Source organism: Cryptomeria japonica, chromosome 6 (genome assembly GCF_030272615.1).
Source record: "Cryptomeria japonica chromosome 6, Sugi_1.0, whole genome shotgun sequence".
Taxonomy (NCBI): Eukaryota; Viridiplantae; Streptophyta; class Pinopsida; order Cupressales; family Cupressaceae; genus Cryptomeria; species Cryptomeria japonica.
In genome coordinates this window covers 214,298,764-214,322,049 of record NC_081410.1, presented here as the reverse complement: position 1 = coordinate 214,322,049, position 23,286 = coordinate 214,298,764, and the positions used below count along the sequence as shown (strand labels likewise).

Below are 23,286 nucleotides of genomic sequence, written 5' to 3'. Positions count from 1 at the left end.
AAATGAATCAGAACAAGATTAATTGTTTAGTATGATAAGAGATGTTACAGAATGTAGGTGTAAATAGATATAAGTAATAATATTTTAATATATATTAATGAATATAAGGAATAGTTTAATATATATATTAATGAATATAAACATCTGAATACATATGTTAATGTAAGGTTCTTAGATGTTAATGAATATGTATGAACATAAGTGATTAATACATATCAATGAATAGTAGGAATATATATGTTAAGAAATAAATGTGAATATTGGATAATGAACATTCTTATGAATATATGTTAGGAAATACATGTAAATCAGGAATATGTAAATGTGGATTGTGGAATGGAAAATAGTAATAAAATGCAAAAATGTATTATAAATGTGATTACATGATGGAGGCTATAGGGGGGAAACTCCCTTAGTTTAAGGGAGGGATTATGATAATCCCTAGGGCAGTATATATACTGAACATCTATATGCATATGTATGGCTTGGTTGACTAAATTCAACTAAGAAGAGACGGATCTGGTCGGTCCCCTCTGAGGACTTGGATGATGGGATGCATCATTCAAGGCGAGGAATTGACAAGGGTCTTCCTCGGATGGCTTGGATGTAAGACGTTACATGCAAGACAAGAATCGAATTAACCTTCGATTTCCTGGATGGCTTGGAACCAAGATGGGCTCCAAGAAGGCAATCTTCACGGCTGCCTAAGGACATACTTTCGTATGGCATTCGTATCCTTTTTATTAGATAAAAATTATGATTATGTTGATTAAGTATTTTAAAGTTAGATTGCAATTCAGATCAGTTATATATTTATATGTCTGTGGTATTCTAACAAATTTGTTTTGCAGGAACTTGATCTCTAACTAGTAGGGACATTACATAGTCCTTTTGCCTTTTGATTCATTTTCTGACACTTTTGAAGCTCTTTCTGACTTTGTATCCTCATGGTCAATCTACTGGTCTTAAAAATCAGAATTATCATCACGCTCATAAGTCCATTCCATTTGCTTGGCTTTGGCCTTAGGCCTCAAGGGACACTCATGCTCGGGTGTATAGTGTGCCTTACACAAAAAATATAACTTTTTCCTTCTCAAATCATTCAAACTCTCTTGATTCTTGCCCATAGGAAATTTATTCTTGAAATCTGATTTTTCTGGCCTCTTATGAGCAAATTTATTATCTTTGTTGGAAGAAGAGAACTTAGGTGGAAACTTGCTTTTAGGTGCCGCAAGCTCCATGCTACTTGCCTTTTACATGGCCACCAACAAAGTGGGTATGTCAAATGCCTTAATCCAACCTCTCAAAGGCTCCAACAATCCCTCCATAAACAATTTGACAAGTCTCCTCTCCCAGGGACCATCTCTGCAAGTCTCTGGAATTCTCTAATATAAGTTTCCAAATTACCCACCTGTTTCAGCTGTTCCAACTCTCTGAAAAACATCTCAGGATCTTTGCGGTCAAATCGCTCTATCAGCCTATCAGTAAACTCTGCATAAGAGGTAATGTGATTATGCCAAAGGGTGATCAATCAATGGTACGACCACTCATGAGCAACACCCTCCAAATGCAGTGTAGCGAATCTAATGGCATCCTCTTCAAGCATCGGTCTCAATGACAGGTAGATGTCTAACTTCTGTACCCATGCTCTAGCTGTACACTTGCCACTCCCATCAAAATATGGCACGGTAATCTTTACAAGGGTTTTCTAATAATCAGTTCGTGCTGATACTCATTTCTTCTACCATTTCTCCTACTCCTTTGATTCATGAAGTGATCAAAGGTCCACTGTTCTCTCAAATCAGGAGGTAAGGTGGTATATTCTAAATATGCCTGCCGTGCTTCATTTGCATAAGGTATAGGGGGAACAACTTGTAGTTGTTCTTCCCATGGACTGAAGGTGGGAAAGAGGAGTCTATAGGTTGATCCTCTAGTGAAAGCATCACGCTGATTGATTGTCCTATCCCTTCCAATACCCTCCGAATCACTGTTGCTACTATTCCCACGAACACCACTATTTTCACCTGAATTGTTTTGATGATTTTGATTCTGACCAGCTTGCTGATTATTGTTAGTTTGCTGCTCCATTTTCCCTAATAAGCGTGACATCATGTCAAGCATGGTGTCAAACTTCCTTTTGATTCTTTCATCATTTTCATCATCTGCCATGTTTTTCACTGCTTTACCGCTAATCTCTTTCTCTCAAAGCCTCTGAAAATGTATCAACTTCAGGCACCTGTGGGTTTTGATATTGTTGTCTTCTTTGTTCCCTGTTGTAATATTTGATTTCTCTTTCACTCATTTGACAACTTCATCAATACTGGACACAGGATGGCAGGATCTTGGCTATGATACCACTGTAATGAACCTTGCTGGTTCTAATTGCAGATATTGGTGTTTATTGTGCTCTGCACAACACACCCCTGTTTCTTAGGGACCCCCCATTTCTTTTAGTCTGGCTTGCCCGAGAGAGAGGAGGTTCAAACTTGAAGGTGTTCCAAATATAAATCGCTCTTTTCCTCTGAAAAACCCGAAGTTTGCAAGGCAATGAAAACGCATCAAATGCGAAGATCGACGTTGGTTGTTTCGTGAAAAATCAAAAGCAAAGGAAGTTGCTAATTTTCTTTTAAAAGCCCAATTGCAAGGGCAAGTTGAGTGTTCTGCATAAACCTTAGATTCACCATTTTCAACCAGTCACTTTGCCCTAAAATCCGAGTTAGAGAACAAGTAAAATCGCACAGAAAAGGGTAAATGCCTGAAGTTTAGAAAATAAATAAAAATCATGCAAAAAATGCCTTCACAAAATCGCGCATTCATAGAGAAATGGTCGAATATTGGCAAAAGATCAAAATTGCAGGTAAAACGCCTTCATAAAATCACCCAATCTTATTTTGAGGTCACAACCAAAAGGGGCATTTAAGAAATCAAAGACAAAATTCGTGCATTCTAAGACAAATCGCCGAAGTTTCAACTTGGCAGGAGAGGAACCATTCAGAGTTCGTGCATTTTAGGGCAAGTGCCTGAATTTCTTAATTAACTTGTAATGCGTTTGAACCAAATTCGCACGTGTCATGCGAAATACCCGAAATTTTCAAAGAGCGTGCTTAAACTCAAAAACAACAAAAGGTCACACATTTTGTGCTAGAAACCCGAAATTTGTTTTAAAACTAAAGGAAGGGAGGATTAAAACAAACTTTGCACTTTAGGCCTGAATAGCCCGAAATTATTGAAACAAAATCACTCTCTCTAATAAAAATCTTACAAGACCACTAAATTGGCCGAAATTTACAGTGTGCTAGGTGGATCCAAAATCTCGCAAAATGGTTAAAAGGTCTGAAATTGCCAAAAGAAGACGTTGCAACTTAAAATCTCTCATTTTGCTTAAAATGTCCGAAATTCATAAAAGCAAAGTTTTTAAAATAAAATCTCTGAAAAAGATCAAAGTGGCCGAAGTTTGAGTAAAGGCATTTTAACTTGAAGTAAAATCTCAAAAAAGGGGTCTAATAGCCGAAAATGGTTAAAAGGGGGGTGTTTTAAATTTAAAACTCTCAAAACGTAAAAAGACCCAAACTTGTTAGCACATGTTGAAAAAGAGACGTAAAAAAACTCACACTTCTAAATCCTGGCATTAAAACCCTAATTTCACAATGGGAGATTTTAAATGCAAACATCTTTCCTCTTCATCAGGATAAAGCCCAACATCGCTTAAAATTTGATATTTGTTAAATTAATTTATTTAATTTTTCAAAATGATTAATCCAGAATGGAAATTGATTGTTTTGCAGATCGACTTCAACCTAAAACGCAAATCGAGGACCTGATCGCGATAATCCCAGATCACTGCCGGTGAAGAGCGCGTAGTAGAGGGTAAAACGAAACACCAAGAAGTGCGCCACCACCTGAGCGACAAGTTGAAGTCTCATTAGGACTGAAGACAAAGAACACTCAAATTGCTATAAAATGTAGAGACTCAGGAATACACAGCTAGAATTAATTCCAAAAAGTCAGTTGCAAAATTGAACTGTTTAAATGTACATGACTGCCTGTGGGCCCTGTCTAATAAATTTAATGTGAGGGGACACAGGTTAGTTATTTCCGACTACCATATTGACCTGAATTGATTTCAAATAGTGGTCGACAGTTGAGAAAGTGGTTGGGAGGATAACTGAGGATTAAATTGGCATGGGTTAAAGTTGCCAAGTTCTAGAAGGCAGATCAGGACTGTTGGATGCAATCAATCCTGGCCTCTGGTTCAATTTGTAAAATCTATAAAAGGCAGCATGCCTCTCATTGTAAAGGGTTAGAGTTTTTGTAGAATGTTAGATTCTAGTTAGATTATTAGAAGGTTATAATTTAGTAGTGTTGGTGTCTGTTTTATCATCAACCAAACATTAGAATAAAGTACCCAAAGATAATTTATCCTGTCTTGAAAAATCACCGCATATGCTAAGATTGCTAGAAGATCATATAGCGATTCCAAGGTTTCTTTTGTCGGGTCTTGAAGTGTGGATAAGCTCAATGGGCGTTGTGATTTGCTGGTAATACACAAAGGGACTTATGCTGGAACGAATTGTCAACAACTTTGGGATTTAGATGGATTTGTCAATTAAAACTCTCTTTGTCTTTTGGGATTTTCGGGATTTGAGACTTCAAAAAAAGGTAAAAGAGATAAGGGTTGAGAGATCTACTCTAATCCTATGAATTCCAGAGACGGTATTGATTTTGTGAACTCAGTAAACCACACGTTGCTTCGCCTCACTCAGGACAACTACACAAAGTGGATGCAATCTTCAAGGGATGTGCTTATGATCGGAAGTTTAAGCATACACAAAATGAAAAGCTCAGACTAACTTTGCACAGTAAATGAAAATCATCCATTCACCAAAAGTATGAGCAGAGATACACCATAAACCAATACTTATCAGATCTTTCATTCAATCTAATAACATGAAATAAATTCTAACTAATGTGTTGAAGAAATTGAAAACCTTGCTTAATCACTCAAACAATAGGGATTACAAAGCCTTAAGAGAAAGCACACATGTAATATATTATTTGGAAATGACCTTCATGCAACAATATTTCAAAAACCTCACACTCTCCAAATGAGAGGAGGCAACCTTATATAGGAGTACAAAATTTTTGAACGGCCAAGATCGAACAATGATCAAGGGCTCAGATTAGAAGTTCAAAACTCTAAATAGGGTTTCCCCAAACTCTAACAGTTAAAATGAAGGAGACAAGTGGTGCAACTTCTATTCTCACTGAGGTGAGTGTCCAGTTTCCTTCTTTGTAGATTCGATGGAACTGGACACAAGAAGTTGCACCTCCTCTATGGTGACACTTGACAAGTTGCTAATTTGGAAGTTGACCATATCCACATTGTCAGTACAGGTGGCGAGAGTGTCTTCCCAGCCAGTTGCTTGTGTTAGGAAATTTTCATCTATGTGCATGAAGCTCGAAACTCTAGAGAGATCCTCCCTGAGAATTGGCCTTTGAAAGTTTGAAGAAGTTTCCTTGAACTTTGACCCTTAAATTACGCAGATGCTTCTCTCGCACCTCATTCTGTTGCAATATCTCAACTGCCACAAAGAAGACCTTGTCTTGAATATCTTTGATATTCTTTTCAATTTCTGAACACTTAGCCTCAGATTTTCTCAAAGATTCAACCCTTGTAACCAAGGCAAAGTACCAAGTACTGAAATCTTATAGGTCACCGGGCTGGATGACTTTTCTATCTATAAGATCCTGTTGAGAAAGTCCTCTGATTGCTTTCAGATATGGAATGATTCCTCTTTGAATATGCTCAACATCTTCCCAAGCTTGAGCCATGTCTTGAATTCTGCTCGATAAGGAAGATGTGGAGTCATGTGCTGATATCAGGTTCTCAATAAGTATGCCAGCACGTTCTGAGGCATCAGCTGTCCATTTCTTGGCTTCTCTAAAAGTTGTTTTCATGTCCTCATAATCCTTTAATGATTCTTGTGGAAGAGGTATGGGTGGAGCAATAGGTACCTCCTCCCGATCTATAGGTTTTGTCAAATGTTGAACATATCTCTTCCATTGCTCATTTTCATCTTCAACCTTCTTTTTTTTTTCCTTTTCCTTAGCTAGTCTTGCCTTGAGAGCGTTGCAAGAATCATCAAAATCTTGGTCTCTTGGGCCTGAGTAGGCTTACCCAAATTTACAGGAGTGATTTCATAATCCTCAGGAGTGATGTTATCCTGAGTTTTCCCTGCCTTAGGTACTGCCACCTGAACTGTCTTGCATCCTGCACTATCTCTCTGGATCAAGGAGAATCTCTTGGCTGGCTTGGGTGGCTTCATCTTGCTGGATTTATCTAACTTAGCCAAAAGTTCAACTGTATTATCTATATGGTGAACCTCTTTAGGAACTTTTAGCTTTAATTCTTTCTCTCAACCAATTAGGAATGGTTGACTGCTCCACGCCACTCTCATCAAAATTATCTTCTACCTCCTTCGGTCCAGTAACTATGCCATCCAAGAATTCTGTTGGCTGTTCCAAGTTCTCAACTTCGATAACTTCAACCACTTTTGGTTCTTGTCCTCGTTCCTGAAATGGGAACTAAACTGGTTCCTCCACGATCTCTTTAATGACAGGAGAAGGAACTCTCATTTCTTGTTCTTCTGTCTCAACATCTTGATCTTGCTCATCAATTATCACTCTCAGCGGTGTGGTAGAGGAAGCACTTATGGTCGAGTGACCTTCTCTTGTTTGTTGTGGTCCACCTACATCTGTTATAAGTGTGGTTGCCATTGCACCAAAAGATCGACCTGTTAATGCCCGATACAATCACTAGACTTATAGAATCCACAGGAGGCAGTTAAGCCATGTCACAAACCCGAGCGTTGTGTTGCACAACACAAGGAGACCAAGGGCACACACCTTGCAACAATCCCGCTCCAACGCAAGTGAGGGGTTTGAACCTGTGACCAAGCTCTGATACCATTTATTACAAGTATGGTTGCCGTTGCACCAAAAGATCAACCTGTTAATGCCCGATACAACCACTATACTTATAGAATCCACAAGAGGCCGTTAAGTCATGTCACAAACCCGAGCGTTGCGTTGCATAGCACAAGGAGACCAAGGGCGCACACCTTGCAACAACATCTACCTCTCCAGTGACCTTCTTTCCTTTTGCCCTCAATGAATTTGCAGTGGGCTCTTTTCTTTTCCTCGATCCCACACTTTCGAGGTTCCCGTGGCCGATGGACGTTACACCATGATTCGAGGACATAGATTCATCTGTCCCCATAAGATCATATGTGAAAGTAACATTCTTCGCCTTAAGTTCCTTTGTCTTTTGAGCTGCCCACCATTTGGAATATTCAATTACGGGCCTCATAAGGTCTCCAAGGTTAGACCTCTCAACTTCTGACCAATGAATGGGGACAAGGGGCCCATTTTTCAAGACGGCATAGTGTGGTTGCTCATACTCACTATCCTCTTCAAGCTGGTCTACTACCCGGAATACTTCAGAAACTCTGATCAAATTTAGTGGAATTCTAGACCACAACCTCTTCCTTATGTTGAAGCTGTCAACAACATTGGCCCAATAATCTTCTAAGTCTGGCCTATGCTCGAATTTAACTTCATTTACTTTCCCCATTTTATGAAAAGGGTCAAAATGACTCCTAGCCTGGTATTGGAAAAATGGATACCACTAGATCTCCTTATCAATAAATGCAGTAGCTTAGGATGAAGGACATGTTTCTAACCCATTCCCAATAGTAAGCGAAGATGCTCTTGTCTTTTGTTTCTTTCTTTGGACACTCATAAAATTTTCTAACTGCCGTACTACCTCGAGTAGTACCATCCTGTTCGTGGGAAACATGGGCAATTTGTATGGCTGTCCTGAGAATCCTTGAATCCTCAGATAAGTGAACCTGGGGTACTGGATAAACCAATATCCAAATCTACTAATGAAGTCCATTGACTCTTGAGAGAGTCGTTGATGGGTACCCCCTTGTAGGGTTCTGGTGATATGCATCAGGAATGCATCATTAACTCTCTTTAAGTGGAACTTTTCTTCTAAATTCTGCTGGGGATAGCAGTCATAAACAGGAAACTGGTTTTCTTTGTTCTCGACAGTGCCTCTACATACAATACCTTTGTACCTATATGTTCTGGCCAAAGAATAGAACAAGTAGGAACTCATGTAGAAAGTCCTATTCTTTTCCAAATTTCTCAATTGATCATCAAGGTTATTACTAATAATCCTTGCCCAGTTGATCATATTCACTCCAGCGGTGACCTCATGGATAAAGTAGTACATCCATGGTTCAAAAGGAGTACCCTGCTGGCTTCCCATAACCCTGTTCAATAGGTCGATGAGGTCTCCATAATCTTCCTTGAAGTATGCCCGTATAGGGAGTTTGGGTATTTTAGGGCTTCCTTTCCTTGGCTTTTCCAACCATTGATGGTTGATGCTAGCTTCATATTCTTCTATGTGATCTTTTTACAATTGTGTCACCTCATCCTTGGTTATGTAAATAGTTTTATGGTATTCAAGGATACGGAATGCTTCTCTGATCGCCTCTTCTGCAACGTTTGCCAAGATTCTGCCATCAGGGGCTACTATGTCTTTGTTTGCTGGGTTGTAATGTTTGGAGCATTCTGCCACTAACTTAGCACACTGCATCGCTGGAAGGAAACCAGCAGCTTGTACGATTCCATTGTTCATCATCTTTCCCGCAATTGCGGTAGGTAGTTGAGCACCTATGCCATACATTCTCTTCCTAAATTCCCGGGGATCGGTGTGACCCAAGTTTGTGTCACCAACTTGCTTCCATTTAGAATTCATCTTCGGTTCTGGAGGGGAATCTTTGTCCACTAGAAACTTCATCTTGCGTGATGTCCCTGCTTCGAAGGTCATCCAAATCTACACAAGAACACAAATAATAAACTTAAGCTATAATCTGTATTTTAGGTGCAATTTCAGAGTTTGGAGGCTAAGTAATTTATGGTTTACTCTTTTATCAACGCTTAGCCTTGAAAATTGGATTTCCAAATACTTTGATATTCTGAAAATTTTAAGAAAATCCCTTGAAAAATCATCAGACTTAAGGAGTTAAAAGTCTGATTTTATCTTCAACATCAGAATTTGGAAAAATTAAGTTCGTTCAACTTCTTGAAATTTTTTCTAACTTGTTTAAAGGCAGAAAATGAGAAAGAAAGAAAGGGAAATCTGCTAAATTTATTCTTTCTCTTTAAACTTTGAGGAAAACTTGGGTTCAAAACCCAATACCCTGCCTTCAAAACTAATTTTCACCTTCGAATGAGAAAAGAAGCTGCTTGGAAGATGAGAATCGGATGTTAATCTCAGAAAATTAATAAATTTGTCTTACAAACAGTCAAGTCCCTCCAAAATCTGTGAGCAACTTGTGAAAAATGGTTGAAAATCTGAGACTTATGCTTGAAATCCTTCTTGAGATTACTTTAACCTGCAGAAATACTCTAAAAAATACTCTCAACCTGCACAAAACTTCTCTCAAAATGCCTCTCAACTTGTTCTTAAAGTTCGAACTTCATATGATGAAATGAGAGGATGAAAAGCATTTGTATTGGGGTTCGAATTCTTCATTTAGAAACACAAAGGATCTTCAAAATTTGTTTCTAATTAATCCTTCATACATCAAACTTGGACATTCAGTCTATTGAGCTCGCAAAAAAAGTTTCCATTTTGATCCCTAGTTGCTATGTCATCACTATGAAGTTTGAAATCCTCATCTTATCTTTCCAATGCAACTTTCTCATTCAGTTTTCAGTTCATAATTCAAACCAAATTTTTAATATTCTCTTTTTAAAAACTTTCCAAATATGTCATAGTTCAAACTTGGGAATCAAATCTTGATGATATCTCCTTGGAATATTCCTTCATTTCAGACTTAGTGAGTTTTCACATGAGCCGGACTTCATTGATTTCATTCTCCAAACTTGGGTGGACTTGGTTAAGTTTGTGCACCACATATCATGCTAGGGTGGACTTTGTTCATCTTATGCACTCAACCTCTTCATAGGGCAGACTTTGTTGAGTTCATTCCACTCCTACCTAGCTTCAAGGCGGACTTTGTTTATCTTATGCACCTTAGGAGGGCGGACTTGCCTTGTTTCATGACCATGCTCACACACCTCTTGGGCGGACTTGATTAAACTTGATGGCTCAACTCCAAGGCAGACTTGAACATCTGCAGGAACTATGGAGGGCAGACTTGGTTAAACTTCATGCTCTTCAAACATTTGTTGATTCCGTGATCCTTGGGCGGACTTCTTCACTTCCTTGCACCATGTCTTTTGATAGGGCGGGGTTGCTTGACATTGTGCACCAAGAAGGCGGACTTTACAAACTTTAGGAACCATAGTTCTTGACCAAGAGCGGACTTTCTTACTTCCTTGCACCTCAACTCTCCACTCACGACAGACTTTGACATTTGCTTGCACTTGTAACATTTGGTAGGGTGGACTTTGCCAATATCATGACCCACCTCACCTTTCCCAAGGCGAACTTCATAAACTTCATGACACACAACCTTCTCCTTCAAGGCAGACTTTGTGAAGATTGTGCACCAATTCATGGTGGACTTTGCCAACTTCAAAAACCAAGACAAGGGCGGAGTTCATGAACTTCATAACCCATTGCTTCATTTTCAAGGCGGATCAGGAAAATTGGGAACCCAGGAGGGCGAACTTCATGAATTTCAGGAACCACATGATCAAAACTTGAAATTTCCATAACTTGTGTATTTTTACCGGATTGCCTTGAAATTTGAAAACTATGCCTCAATCATTCACTGAATTCCTCGGGATTCCTAAAATTTAGGAAATTGACATTTTGGGTCAAAACTTGGATTTTAGGAGGAATATGTCGATCATTTTAGTGTATCTCAGTGTGAACAGTGCAAACCCTAGATGCACTTTCTAAAAATAGAAAAAACAAGGTTCCCTAAAAAACAGGAAAAACTTTCTAAAAATAGCCATTTCGGGGATTGTGCTCAAAATGCCAAAAACGAAACTTCCTAAAAAATAGGAAAAAGCAAAAAGCAAAGCTTTTCAAAAATAGAAAGTTGTCTAAATTAGCTCAAATCAATTGCGATCTTCGTCCTTTGGGCTTTCTAGACACAATGGCGATGTCTAGACTCTGTTCTAACCATGGCTTGCACACACTGACTCATAATGTTCAAAACTGAAGTCGCTCAAAACTTACAAACTTGGCAATACTGACGGAGGAAGGTCACAAGGCTCTAACAAAACCCTAGAAAGTAGGAAAAAGGGAGGGTCCCCATTTGCAATGGGGTGATGTGTGAAAAAGGTCACAACAGGTAGTTAGGCATAGAGTAGAATTGCTGCATAAATTGTTGTAATGACAACCAAAATCAATATATGTGTAGGTATTTGATGGATTCGGGTTCATACCATTGGGGATATGCTGATTGTGTATCCCTATGTATGGTTAGTCCGAGCCTTTAAAATCATGCTTAGTTCAATTGCAGGTGTCCGTTTGAGCTGCACCAGAACTGGGTGTTTAGGCACGCACTTGCAATCTGAAAATCTTCTAAGTCTCCCTTGAAGATTGCACCGTTCTTGTGAGGTTGTGAGTTATTTTGGCCAAGTAGGGATTGGTTATGTCGAATCCGTCTACTCACACACCAATCTTGTTAATTTTAGGTCTCTTAACACTATCCTTTTGCATTTATTTTTCCCACATCATCTTAGGATGCAGATCAACTTGTTGCAAACGTAAGGCCCCTTGTGTTACCAACAAAACACATCAAATCACTGAGTTATCCCGCAGTCAATAACTGACATTTGGAACCTTGAGGTTGTCCCCATTGATCAATTATAATAGCATTAGGGATTCCTTATACAAGAGAGGATAGGATATTCAGCGAGAACATTTTATTCTGCGTTGGCCGGATAGAGTTGTAGCAATACGATTTTAGCCACATCAACAGTGTTGTTTGTTTTTGAATTTGAAGTTTTATAATTTTTTTTGTCTTTTTGCAAGGGATTAATAATAAAAAGCAAGTACACATAAACTGATTGTGTATATGTGTGTATGGTTAGTTTGAGCCTTTAAAATCATGCTTAGTTCAATTGTAGGTGATCGTCTGAGCTGCACCAGAATTGGGTGTTTAGGCATGCACCTGCAGTCTGAAAATCTTCTAAGTCTCCCTTGAAGATTGCACCGCTCTTGTGAGGCTAAGTTATTTTGGCCAAGCAGGGATTGGTTATGTCAAATCCGTCTACTCGCACACTAGTCTTGTTAATTTTAGGTCTCTTAAGCCTATCCTTTTGCATTTATTTTTCCCACAACATCTTAGGATGCAGACCAACTTGTTGCAAACGTAAGGCCCCTTGTGTTACCAACAAAACACATCAAATCACTGAGTTATCCCGCAATCAAGAACTAACACTTGGAACCTAGAGGTTGTCCCCATTGATCAATTAGAACAGCATTAGGGATTCCTTATACAAGAGAGGATAGGATAGTCAGCTTGAACATTCTATTCTGCGTTGGCCGAGTAGAGTTGTAGCAATGCGATTTTAGCTACGTCAACAGAATTGGTGCTAGAAGGAGGGCCCCTATCAGGTTCCTTGGAGCAAGTTGAGTGTATTGTACCCTTTCAGTTTTATATTTGACCAAAAAATAAAAAAAAATTGAAAAATAACAAAAATTTATTAGTCAAAATGTCGGGTTAGCCGCTTCATGAAGACTGTCTTGAATCTAACATTTTCCAATTCCAGCAAAGGCTGAGTGTGCTGTTGTATCCTAAGAAGTTGTCCGAATTTGCATCTGCAGGGCATTGCAGGATTCATGTCACAATAGAGCACGAGGAGTTGAATTGCTTGACATTTCTGTCAAGGGTTGAACTAGCATTGCAGGGACAAATATTTTTCTGGGATATCCGCAAATCAAAGGAGCTCGTACAACCACATATCTGCAGTCCTTTGTCAAGCATCGATGAGTTCACACGATTTAAGAATTTGATTGAGAACCAGTTCGGTCTTAATGAAGAAATATGCTTAGAGAGCATGCTGTCGCCTTGGTGGTGCAGAATTCATCACACCCCTCACTTAGAGTTCACCTGCTCATTATGCATGGAGGCAGTCAATCAAGTCAAAGCTTCAGACGGACTGCTGGAATCACCAGAGGAGTCCATCACCACCAAAGTGTGGAGTGCCTACCTAGTTGTAGACGAATACAAAAGATCGCAAGGTCAATGCAGCACCACATTCTCTAAGGATGAAAAGACAGAGTTGTCAAGTGCTGACCAAGATGAACTTGTCAATCACACAGTGATAGCAAATGACTGTGTTGTCCTTGCACCTGAGGAAGACAGGGCTGAAGAAGATGTTTTTGAAGATGCAGATCAAGTGAAACCCGTGGATCAGCCCGACGTTGAAGAACAATTTGAAGAAGCCTTGCCAATAGAGGATACAGTCCAAAAGCCAGTTGAAGATATTTTTGAGGACCAAGCTATCAAAGAGTCCTTGCTATTTGAAGATATGCTGATAGAAGCGCATAAGGCTGCATGGTTTATGCAACCCGAAGATGCAACGGTGGATGATGCATTCCACTTTCCTAAGTTTGAGTTCGAGTTGGAGATCGATTTTCAGCTTGTGCAACCCGATGAAGAGACTGATGCTGATTTGCGCAAGCTAGATGTGAGCGGGATGCTGCACCACCAGTTGCGACCTCCTGAAGCAGTTGTTGAAGCTTTTCCGCTGCACCACACCCCGCATGACTCAGAAACCCACTAGGTTGTTTCTTTCCTTTTTGCAGATAATTCTGAAAATGTTCAGTTTAATTTTGAATATTCTGGGAAAACAACCTGTAAATGGATTAATCATGGATCTAATGAACTTCCCCAATTGTTAATACTGCCCGATGTCTTGGTTAAACCTGAGAGTGGCCCACTGAAAATTTTCTTTTTTCAGAATACAAAGAGAAGTCATCCAAACTTAGGACTATTCCCATTGCCCTGTTACTGCTGCACGTCTTGAGAAATCATCCTGGATCGGGAACGCATGCATATAGTCCACATTTTGTACAATTGGTCTCTCTTGTACATAGTTAGTTTAGGGATTTTATTTTCTATTTTAGAGTAGTTTGCATTTTGTTTTTAGCTTAGTTTTCCCCGTTTTTCTATTTTAGAGTAGTTTGCTTTCTGTTTTTAGCTTAGTTTTCCTGTTTTTTGTTTTAGTTTAGTTTGCTTTGCTGTAGTGTAGGTTTCCTTTCATAAGGGGTTGTCTCCCTGTCATTTTTGTAGTGGTATGTTTGCTCTTCCTAGCAATGGCATGCGAAGTCAGGAATTATTTCTAGCTCATTTCTTGAATGCCGACTTTGGTAGAGCACCTAATTGACGGTTGCCCCCGCAGTCAGTTCATTTGGTTTAAGGCTTAGTCATTCTAAAAATTTAGTTGGTTATTGCGTTTTGTCACCGAAATTGCGATCACTGCACATTTAACACTTAAAATCGCTTCAGTATGTTGTTTTATTAAAGGGAAGTCATTGCAAGTGAAGAAAAATTTGAAGTTCTGCTTCAACGACCACTGTAACGCTCAATCCCTTGTAGACTTCATTGCTTACCAGCCAAAGTGAAAAAGAAAAAAAAAATCAAAAAGAAGAGAAATTGAAAAGCAAAGAAATATCAAAACAGATTGGCTTGGGGAGTGCAGACACCTCTGTCGATATTTAAAAAGAAAATCTACTAGAAACAAAGCAATCTCTGTGAGCTTACAGGCGATAACCTCGTCGGGGCTATAGACGCTCGCTGGCAATATCTAGGTTGCTTTTGAAGTTAGATTCACCCTACGTAACTTGTCTTGACTAAACGATAATATCTCAACTTTTTCCAAGCTGGAATGAACTTTACTGCACACACTTGATTTTCAAGATTGGTGACTTGATTCACTTTGCGACCTCATTTTTACTTTGAAGCTGTCTTTTGTCATTTGGGTTGTTTTGTGGGGTATATACCAGAGATTTTGGGGTTCGATCCGGATAGTAATCCTTGAAATGTTGAAGAACATTTCCCAGCCGAGTCGCCATTTGTTGTGCTCTGCACAACACACCTCTGTTACTCAGGGACCCCCCATTTCTTTTAGTCTGGTCTGCTCGAGAGAGAGGAGGTTCAAACTTGAAGGTGTTCCAAATATAAATCGCTCTTTCCCTCTGAAAAACCTGAAGTTTGCAAGGCAACGAAAACGCATCAAATGCAAAGATCGGCGTTGGTTGTTTCGTGAAAAATCAAAAGCAAAGGAAGTCCCTCATTTTCTTTTGAAAGCACGAATGCAAGGCCAAGTTGAGCGTTCTGCATAAACCCTGGATTCGCCATTTTCAACCACTCACTTCGCCCTAAAATCCAAGTTAGAGAAAAGTTGCACAAAAAAGGGTAAATGCCCGAAGTTTAGAAAAACAAATGAAAATCGCGTAGAAAACGCCTTCACAAAATCGCACATTCACAAAGAAATGGTTGAATATTGGGAAAAGATCAAAATTGCATGTAAAACGCCTTCATAAAATTGCCCAATCTTATCATGAGGTCACAACCAAAAGGGGCGTTTAAGAAATCAAAGACAAAATTCACGCATTCTAAGACAAATCGCCGAAGTTTCAACTTGTTAGGAGAGGAACCATTCAGAGTTCACGCATCTTAGGGCAAGTGCCTAAATTTCTTAATTAACTTGTAATGCGTTTGAACCAAATTCGCACATGTCATGCGAAATACTCGAAATTTTCAAAGAGAGCGCTTAAACTCAAAAACAACAAAATGTCGCACATTTTGTGCTAGAAACCCGAAATTTGTTTTAAAACTAAAGGAAGGGAGCATTAATACAAACTTCGCACTTTAGGCCTGAATAGCCCGAAATTATTAAAACAAAATCACTCTCTAATAAAAATCTTACAGAACCACTAAATTGGCCGAAATTTAGAGTGTGCTAGGTGGATCGAAAATCTCGCAAAATGGTTAAAAGGTCTGAAATTGCCAAAAGAAGACGTTGCAACTTAAAATCTCTCATTTCGCTTAAAATGTCCGAAATTCATAAAAGCAAAGTTTTTAAAATAAAACTCTCAAAAAGGTCAAAGTGCTCGAAGTTTGAGTAAAGGTATTGTAACTTGAAGTAAAATCTCAAAAAAGGGGTCTAATAGCCGAAAATGGTTAAAAGGGGGGTGTTTTAAATTTAAAACTCTCAAAATGTCAAAAAGACCCGAACTTGTTAGCACATGCTGAAAAAGAGACGTCAAAAAACTCGCACTTTTAAATCTTGACGTTAAAACCCTAATTTCGCAAGGGGAAATTTTAAATGCAAACATCTTTCCTCTTCATCAGGATAAAGCCCGACATCGCTTAAAATTTGATATTTGTTAAATTAATTTATTTAATTTTTCAAAATGATTAATCCAGAATGGAAATTGATTGTTTTCAGATCGACGTCAACCTGAAACGCAAATCGAGGACTTGATTGCGATAATCCCAGATCATTGCCGGTGAAGAGTGCGCAGTAGAGGGTAAAACGAAACACCGAGAAGCTCGCCACCACCTGAGCAACAAGTTGAAGTCTCATTAGGACTGAAGACAAAGAATACTCAAATTGCTATAAAATGTAGAGACTCAGAAATACACAGCTGGAATTAATTCCAGAAAGTCAGTTGCAAAATTGAACTGTTTAAATGTACATGACTGCTTGTGGGCTCCCTCTAATAAATTTAATGTGAGGGGACACAGGTCAGTTATTTTCGACGACCATATTGACCTGAATTGATGTCAAATAGTGGTCGGCAGTTGAGAAAGTGGTTGGGGGGATAATTGAGGATTAAATGGGCATGGGTTAAAGCTGCCAAGTTCTAGAAGGCAGATTAGGACTGTAGGATGCAGTCAATCTTGGCCTCTAGTTCAATTTGTAAAATCTATAAAAGGCAACATGCCTCTTATTGTAAAGGGTTAGAGTTTTTGTAGAAGGTTAGATTCTAGTTAGATTATTAGAAGGTTATAATTTAGTAGTTAGGCATAGAGTAGAACTGCTGCAGAAATTGTTGTAATGACAACCAAAATCAATATATGAACATTGAATTATGGTGTTTGTTATCTTGGTTTTCTTTTGTTTGCATGGTTTCCTTCTGCAGGTCTAGATAGATCCTTTCTGGTGTGCAGGTATTTGATGGATTCGGGTTCATTTCATTGGGGATATGCTGATTGTGTATCCCTGTGTATGGTTAGTTTGAGCCTTTAAAATCATGCTTTGTTCAATTGCAGGTGTCCGTCTGAGCTGCACCAGAATTGGGTGTTTAGGCATGCACTTGTAGTCTGAAAATCTTCTAAGTCTCCCTTGAAGATTGCACCGTTCTTGTGAGGTTGGGAGTTATTCTGGCAAAGTAGGGATTGGTTATGTCGAATCCGTCTACTCGCACACCAATCTTGTTAATTTTAGGTCTCTTAACACTATCCTTTTGCATTTATTTTTCCTACAGCATCTTAGGATGTAGACCAACTTGTTGTAAACATAAGGCCCCTTGTGTTACTAGTAAAACACATCAAATCACTGAGTTATCCCGCAGTCAAGAACTGACATTTGGAACCTTGAGATTGTCCCCATTCATCAATTAGAATAGCATTAGGGATTCCTTATACAAGAGAGGATAGGATATTCAGCGAGAACATTCTATTCTACGTTGGCCAGATAGAGTTGTAGCAATACGATTTTAGCCACGTCAACAGTGTTGTTTGTTTTTGAATTTGAAGTTTAATAATTTTTTTTGTCTTTTTGCAAGGGATTAATAATAAAAAGCAAGGACACAAACTGATAAAACTCACAAACATGAAAATTTCAGAGATTTCTATATGCATTGATGGCTGCAAACATATGCTTTATTATCCTTTAAGATTTGAATACTTTACATAGATATGTATACCCGGATATGATGATTATCAATTGCTGGTGCAAAGTGCTGCAAAAAAGCAACTCTAGGAGAAGTTCAATCCTTTCTAATGTATGCAAAATCAACCCAAGACTCCCAAAATTGGAACAGCTGTCCCTGCTTATGCTGGCCAATTCTTCCCTACACAAAATCACAGCCTTTTGGACTCCTCCTGAATCAAATTGAACCACCTCTCAGTGTAGGGGATACGGCTGTATGCAAACTGATTCTCTTGAACTGCTGTGGATTTTAATATTGAAATTGTAAGGATCAAAACCTTCCCTTAAATGTGCTCAATAAACTCCCTTAATTCTGTCCAAAACTGAAAATAAACACTGAAAGAAGTGCATTTAATCTGCACAATATTGACTTCTGGATGAAGCCAACTGTCACCGGCTGTCCTCAACTGATATTTCACAATCTCAAGCAGCTGCAACACTGAAAGATGATCGTCCTCCAATGCCCAATCAAGCTGAAACTGAGAGACCCTCGTCTTTGTGCTCTCCAGGAAGAAAATTATCAAATGCCAAAGAATAATGAATGAACTTCTCATTACAAGCCGATATATATTCCCCTAAGAAGTTCAAATTTCTCCAAAAGGCAACTTAATAACATTAAATGTTATAATTTATCGTTGGGATCATTAATTAAGTTAAAACCTTGGGTCTTGTGCACATAAATAATTAATAATGTGGCCCCCTTCGCATGACACCTAGACCCTCAAATTAAGTGAAGTTATAAAGTTAAATTATAACTTTATAATAAGCCATTAAATGATTTAATATTAATTTAGTCACTAAAATAATAATAACTCCCAAAATACTTAACATTTGGATATGCCGTTTGAACTGGAAGTCACTCCTCTTATTTCCCCATGTGACCATATGCTCTTTTTAAAAATAGAAAGGTCCCCTCTCAATCCACCTCTGGCTCACTATAAATAGTAAGTATGGCAAAAGTACAACAAATGGAGTCCAAATGATGCCAAACGAAAGCCAAACCTGCAAATCTCCGAACACCATCTTCATCAAAGTTTAAAACTCGGACTTGCCATGGACTTGGCAAACCAAAAAATTGGACTCGGACTCATACTCATGAAAGACTCGCGAAAGACTCGGCAAAAAAAAAAACCGTAGTTTTACAAAAAGACATAAAGAAATTAATGCATTTAGAGAACATAAGAGCCATAATTGAAACATTACACATATCATATGATCTCCAAATACTTAATATTTGAAATTTCATTATTCATAGTACATACTCATAGTTTCAAACTTTAAAATGTATAATAGAAGCATAAGTTTATAAATGTTTACAAAATTACATATAATGATAGGTCTAGATCTTGGGGGAGAGAGGAGAGATTGAGATAGAGAGTGGTAGAGAGAGGGGATAGAGGAAGAGTGATAGGGAGATAGATAGGTTTAAAATTCGAGGCAGATAAAGTGAGTGAGATAGAGAGGGCAAGAGAATGCTAATAGGAGCCTACTGATTACTGAAATTTGACTAAGTCTGAAAATTTAAAAGATCCTTTAAAACCTACAATTTGCATTATAATTCCTAGAGATCTGAAACCACTCTCAAACATCTTGCCAATATATACATGAAATATAACTTAAAGTATAAGAAAGCAAAAAGACATATTGAAAGGCCACTTCTACTTAAATGTTATCTTTCATGTATATATTCTAATGAAGGGAATGAGACTGACTTGAAAAAAAAGATTTAGATAATTTTTTGACTTGTTTTCTGGGTTGTGCGAGTCTAGTCAAAAGACTCGCGAGTCCAAGTGAAAGACTCGCGCGAGTCAACTAGAAAGACTTGCGAGTCTTTCAAAAAGACTCGCCAGGACTCGCCTCGCGAGTCCATGGCGAGTTGACTCGTGGCGCCACTGGACTCGCGAGTCCGTGGTGAATCCGTGAGTCTTAAAACTATTAGCCTACGAGAGCCATATAATAGGCTAATCCTCTGCTACCACTGACTGTCAAGGAGAAGGGGACATTACACTTATTTTATTATGGGCAGCAAAGCTGAAATGTTATCATGCATGCTCAAGTTGTAGAAGGGAAAAATCAAGGCAAAAGGCTTATAAAGAGGCATCGGTGGTTTGGTTGGTGGGATTATTATTGCTCATTATTATTATTCTAAAGTTTATGTTTCCTCTCCGCAAATAGTTTGAGCCTCAGGGCAAAACCCCTGAAGTTCCCAGTTCTTGACGCAACCCCAGAGCAGGTTACCAGCATTCCAATTGTCAATTCAGCCTTCCAGTTCAGAGGTGAAGGCAGCGATTCCATCTGTTCCAGAAGGTAACAAAGTTTGGAAGTCACAAGCAAGGGTTTGATTGGTAAGAACAGAAAGATCAGTTACAGATTTCAAGTTAATCACAGAACAGTAATATTTATTAAAATCAATCAGAATTTCATAGCCTTTCATGTAAAGTGAATTTCACACTAATAAAGAAGTCTCAGTTAAATTGCATATGGTTCGAATTTTCTCATAAATTGTGTGATTCAATTCTATTTGTGGAAAAACCATAAAAAATCTTGAATTACTCTAGAAATCCCTAGCTAGAATATTACATCTAGGCTCTAACTCGTCCCTATGCTCCCTCTGGTTGAGGGTCAGAAAATCACCTAATCTCTTGGTCTTGACCACCCTGTGGCCTCTTCTCACCTTTATTGGGGTCTACGGCATGAATCACTCAAGGCTGACCCGATTTCTTTTTAAGGCAACGACGCCGAAATGTTTACCAGTACAACTGATAAATTAAATATAGGAAATAATAATTTACATGACAATGCCTACCAGACACAACAGTAAAATATATCTTTATTCGCACATGCAATTATTACAGAGATGAAGACGAGAGATGGTTGGCCAAGGATTAGAATAGATCTGACTATACTGTACTACCTTCCTTGGTGGTACACAACATATTCAAAGGACCCGACGGTTGCTGAGAGGTACACAACCATCAACCAACTGACACATCAACTACTTGAGAGTGACAACCCACTTAACACAAAGAATTAATACATTGGCATATAACAAATATTATCAAACATAATGATAGGCATTTTATGCCGACTACAATAGGTTTACCAGTCAGTGAACTTTGCTGATATCATTTTCAATATTTATGGTATTGCCTTGTTTCTCTTGAGTACATTTGGCTGGGTTGTTCCAGCTTAGCGAATGCACGGTTGGGGTTATTCAACCAAATTCTATCATGTTCTTGTCATCTTAAGTTGATGTTCAATGTCTTGAGGTATGTGGTGTGCCGTACAAACATGGTGACCAAACCTTAATGATATAAATTATTTGTTGAACCTTGATCTTTTATGACAGCTGAATCTATTGGAATAACTCTACCAATGTCAGGTCAACACATTGACTAGGACACCAACTCTCATTTTAGTCATGTAACTCTGTTTTGACCGTGTGCTTTGAAAACCTTGATGGATAATTGTCATGAATTAGATTACATAGATTAGAACTTTCTTTTGAAGATGTTCAAATTATGATTTTAGACCCAGCTTTATATCCTAGACGATGGGGTTTCAAGATTGAGTGCTATTCATATTGTGCGACAGTGTGAAGTATCAAATTTTGAAATACCATGAGCATTGGCAATTGGAATATTTTTTTAGTATTATTTTCATGTTCTATTTCTTTGATTATGAATTATTTTGTATGTTTTCTAGATTTGAACCTTTTTGAAATTCCTAACTTAAGAAAACCTTTCAACTTGAACCAACCTAAAATTTTTGAACCTTTTCACCATGCATACATACTTCACATATTAGTGATCCATTTTGGATTATAGAGATTGGTGCTTAAAATGATAATTTGATATATCTACAACTTTAAGATGTCACCGTAATGTACTATTTCACAAAACTTGGGTAAGAGGCTTGATTTAACTCCAGTGTTGTACTGATACTATGCAGTGGGCTCTCATTGCAAGTCGAGTTAGGACTATTCTTTCATTGGCTCTGGATTTCTATTCCATACAGAATACTTTGTATAATGGAGGTGCTGCTGCTGGTATAAAGGCAAGGTGCCAAATGGAAGTTGATCGTGTTGGCCAGCAGTTTGATGAGTGTATCTTATTTCTCTTGAGGGTAATCCTTTTTCTTGCTTTATAGATCTGTCATCATCTTTAGAATATAAGAGTGGTATGGCTTTTGGTTAAATAGGGGGATGCTAATTAACGCCAAAGTTCACCCATAATTCATATACTGGATGTTTGTATCTTTAGAAATTATGTTTCTTCTCAGTTGCTTGTAGCTTATTTGTCTTTGTTTCTGCTTTGTAGGTACTCTCATTTAAACTGAATGTTGGAAAATTTCCTCATTTGGAAGACTTGGTAGGTCGAATCAATTACAATTATTTTTATATGTCTGAGGGTGGTCATGTGTCAGCTATTCAGCCTGAAACCAACTGCTCTAAAGGTTCTCAGCCACCCAAAACACATTTGTACAACAAAAATTAACCTATATGATTGTAAAGAAAGCATAATTAGTAAATTCCATGTGTCAAAATTGTTTATGATCTACATCCTGTTGATTATGCCCCAGTGTTTTGTCTATGCCTATGGTGTTAGGTTGAAAATTGTCATGTCTAGTGATCAGAGTAATAGTTCCTAGCGTGTAGGTCTTGCTTATGCAAAACCATATGCATGGTGTATCATGTCACAGAGTTAATGTTGGCATCTTTAGAGGAGGGGTTTCCTGTGGGAAAATTTGATTAAAATATTCATTATGATCATCTTCTGAGTTCTTAGAAATAGTATTCGATCCTATTATGCTATATAGATATATTGTTGCTGTCTATTCTCATGTTCATATCACATAGAGATACCGAGTTCTGAATGATAACCTGCTTCTGCTTTCTATCTTTAAAGTAACTTGTGATAGCCACCAGAAAATGGTTCTTAGACTTTTACAATTCAACATATTTACAGGCTAAATATATGTATATTTTATCTTGCTACCATAATAAAGTTTCGTGAGTTAATTTTGATGACTAGTAGCTTCACATATAGTTGATTTTGTTTCCAGTGGAGTGCATATTCTCATTTAGGGGTCACTTCTTGAATAAATTGCAACCAACCTAAACCAGTTATGTAAGGTGTCACATGTAGGAGAGACTTTCACATGTGCAAGGTCCATAGAGTATTTAATTCTGTGGATAGATGTATAGAGGCAATGTAGCACATAAATATGTATCTTCTTTCGTATAAAGTCTAGCATATGAGGTAGCTCTTCTTATACTTCAGTTGTTTTTTTCAAGCTCACTTTTGGGATGACCTATTCTCTGTGCTGGACTGTGTTTTTGTA

General features: G+C 38.2%; 1 protein-coding gene across 2 annotated transcripts in view; it reads left to right on the top strand.

The window, feature by feature from the left end:
- Positions 1-22,779, top strand: part of LOC131071418 (uncharacterized) — a 178,493-nt gene extending 155,714 nt beyond the window's left edge. For both annotated transcript variants that reach the window (XM_058007233.2, XM_059207311.1), the window contains 2 exons: positions 21,895-22,068; positions 22,263-22,779. In XM_058007233.2, the coding sequence (XP_057863216.2) occupies positions 21,895-22,068; positions 22,263-22,439 (351 nt within the window). In that variant the 3' untranslated portion in view covers positions 22,440-22,779. The remainder of the gene's footprint in view (positions 1-21,894; positions 22,069-22,262) is intronic.
- Positions 22,780-23,286: the final 507 nt, after the last annotated feature.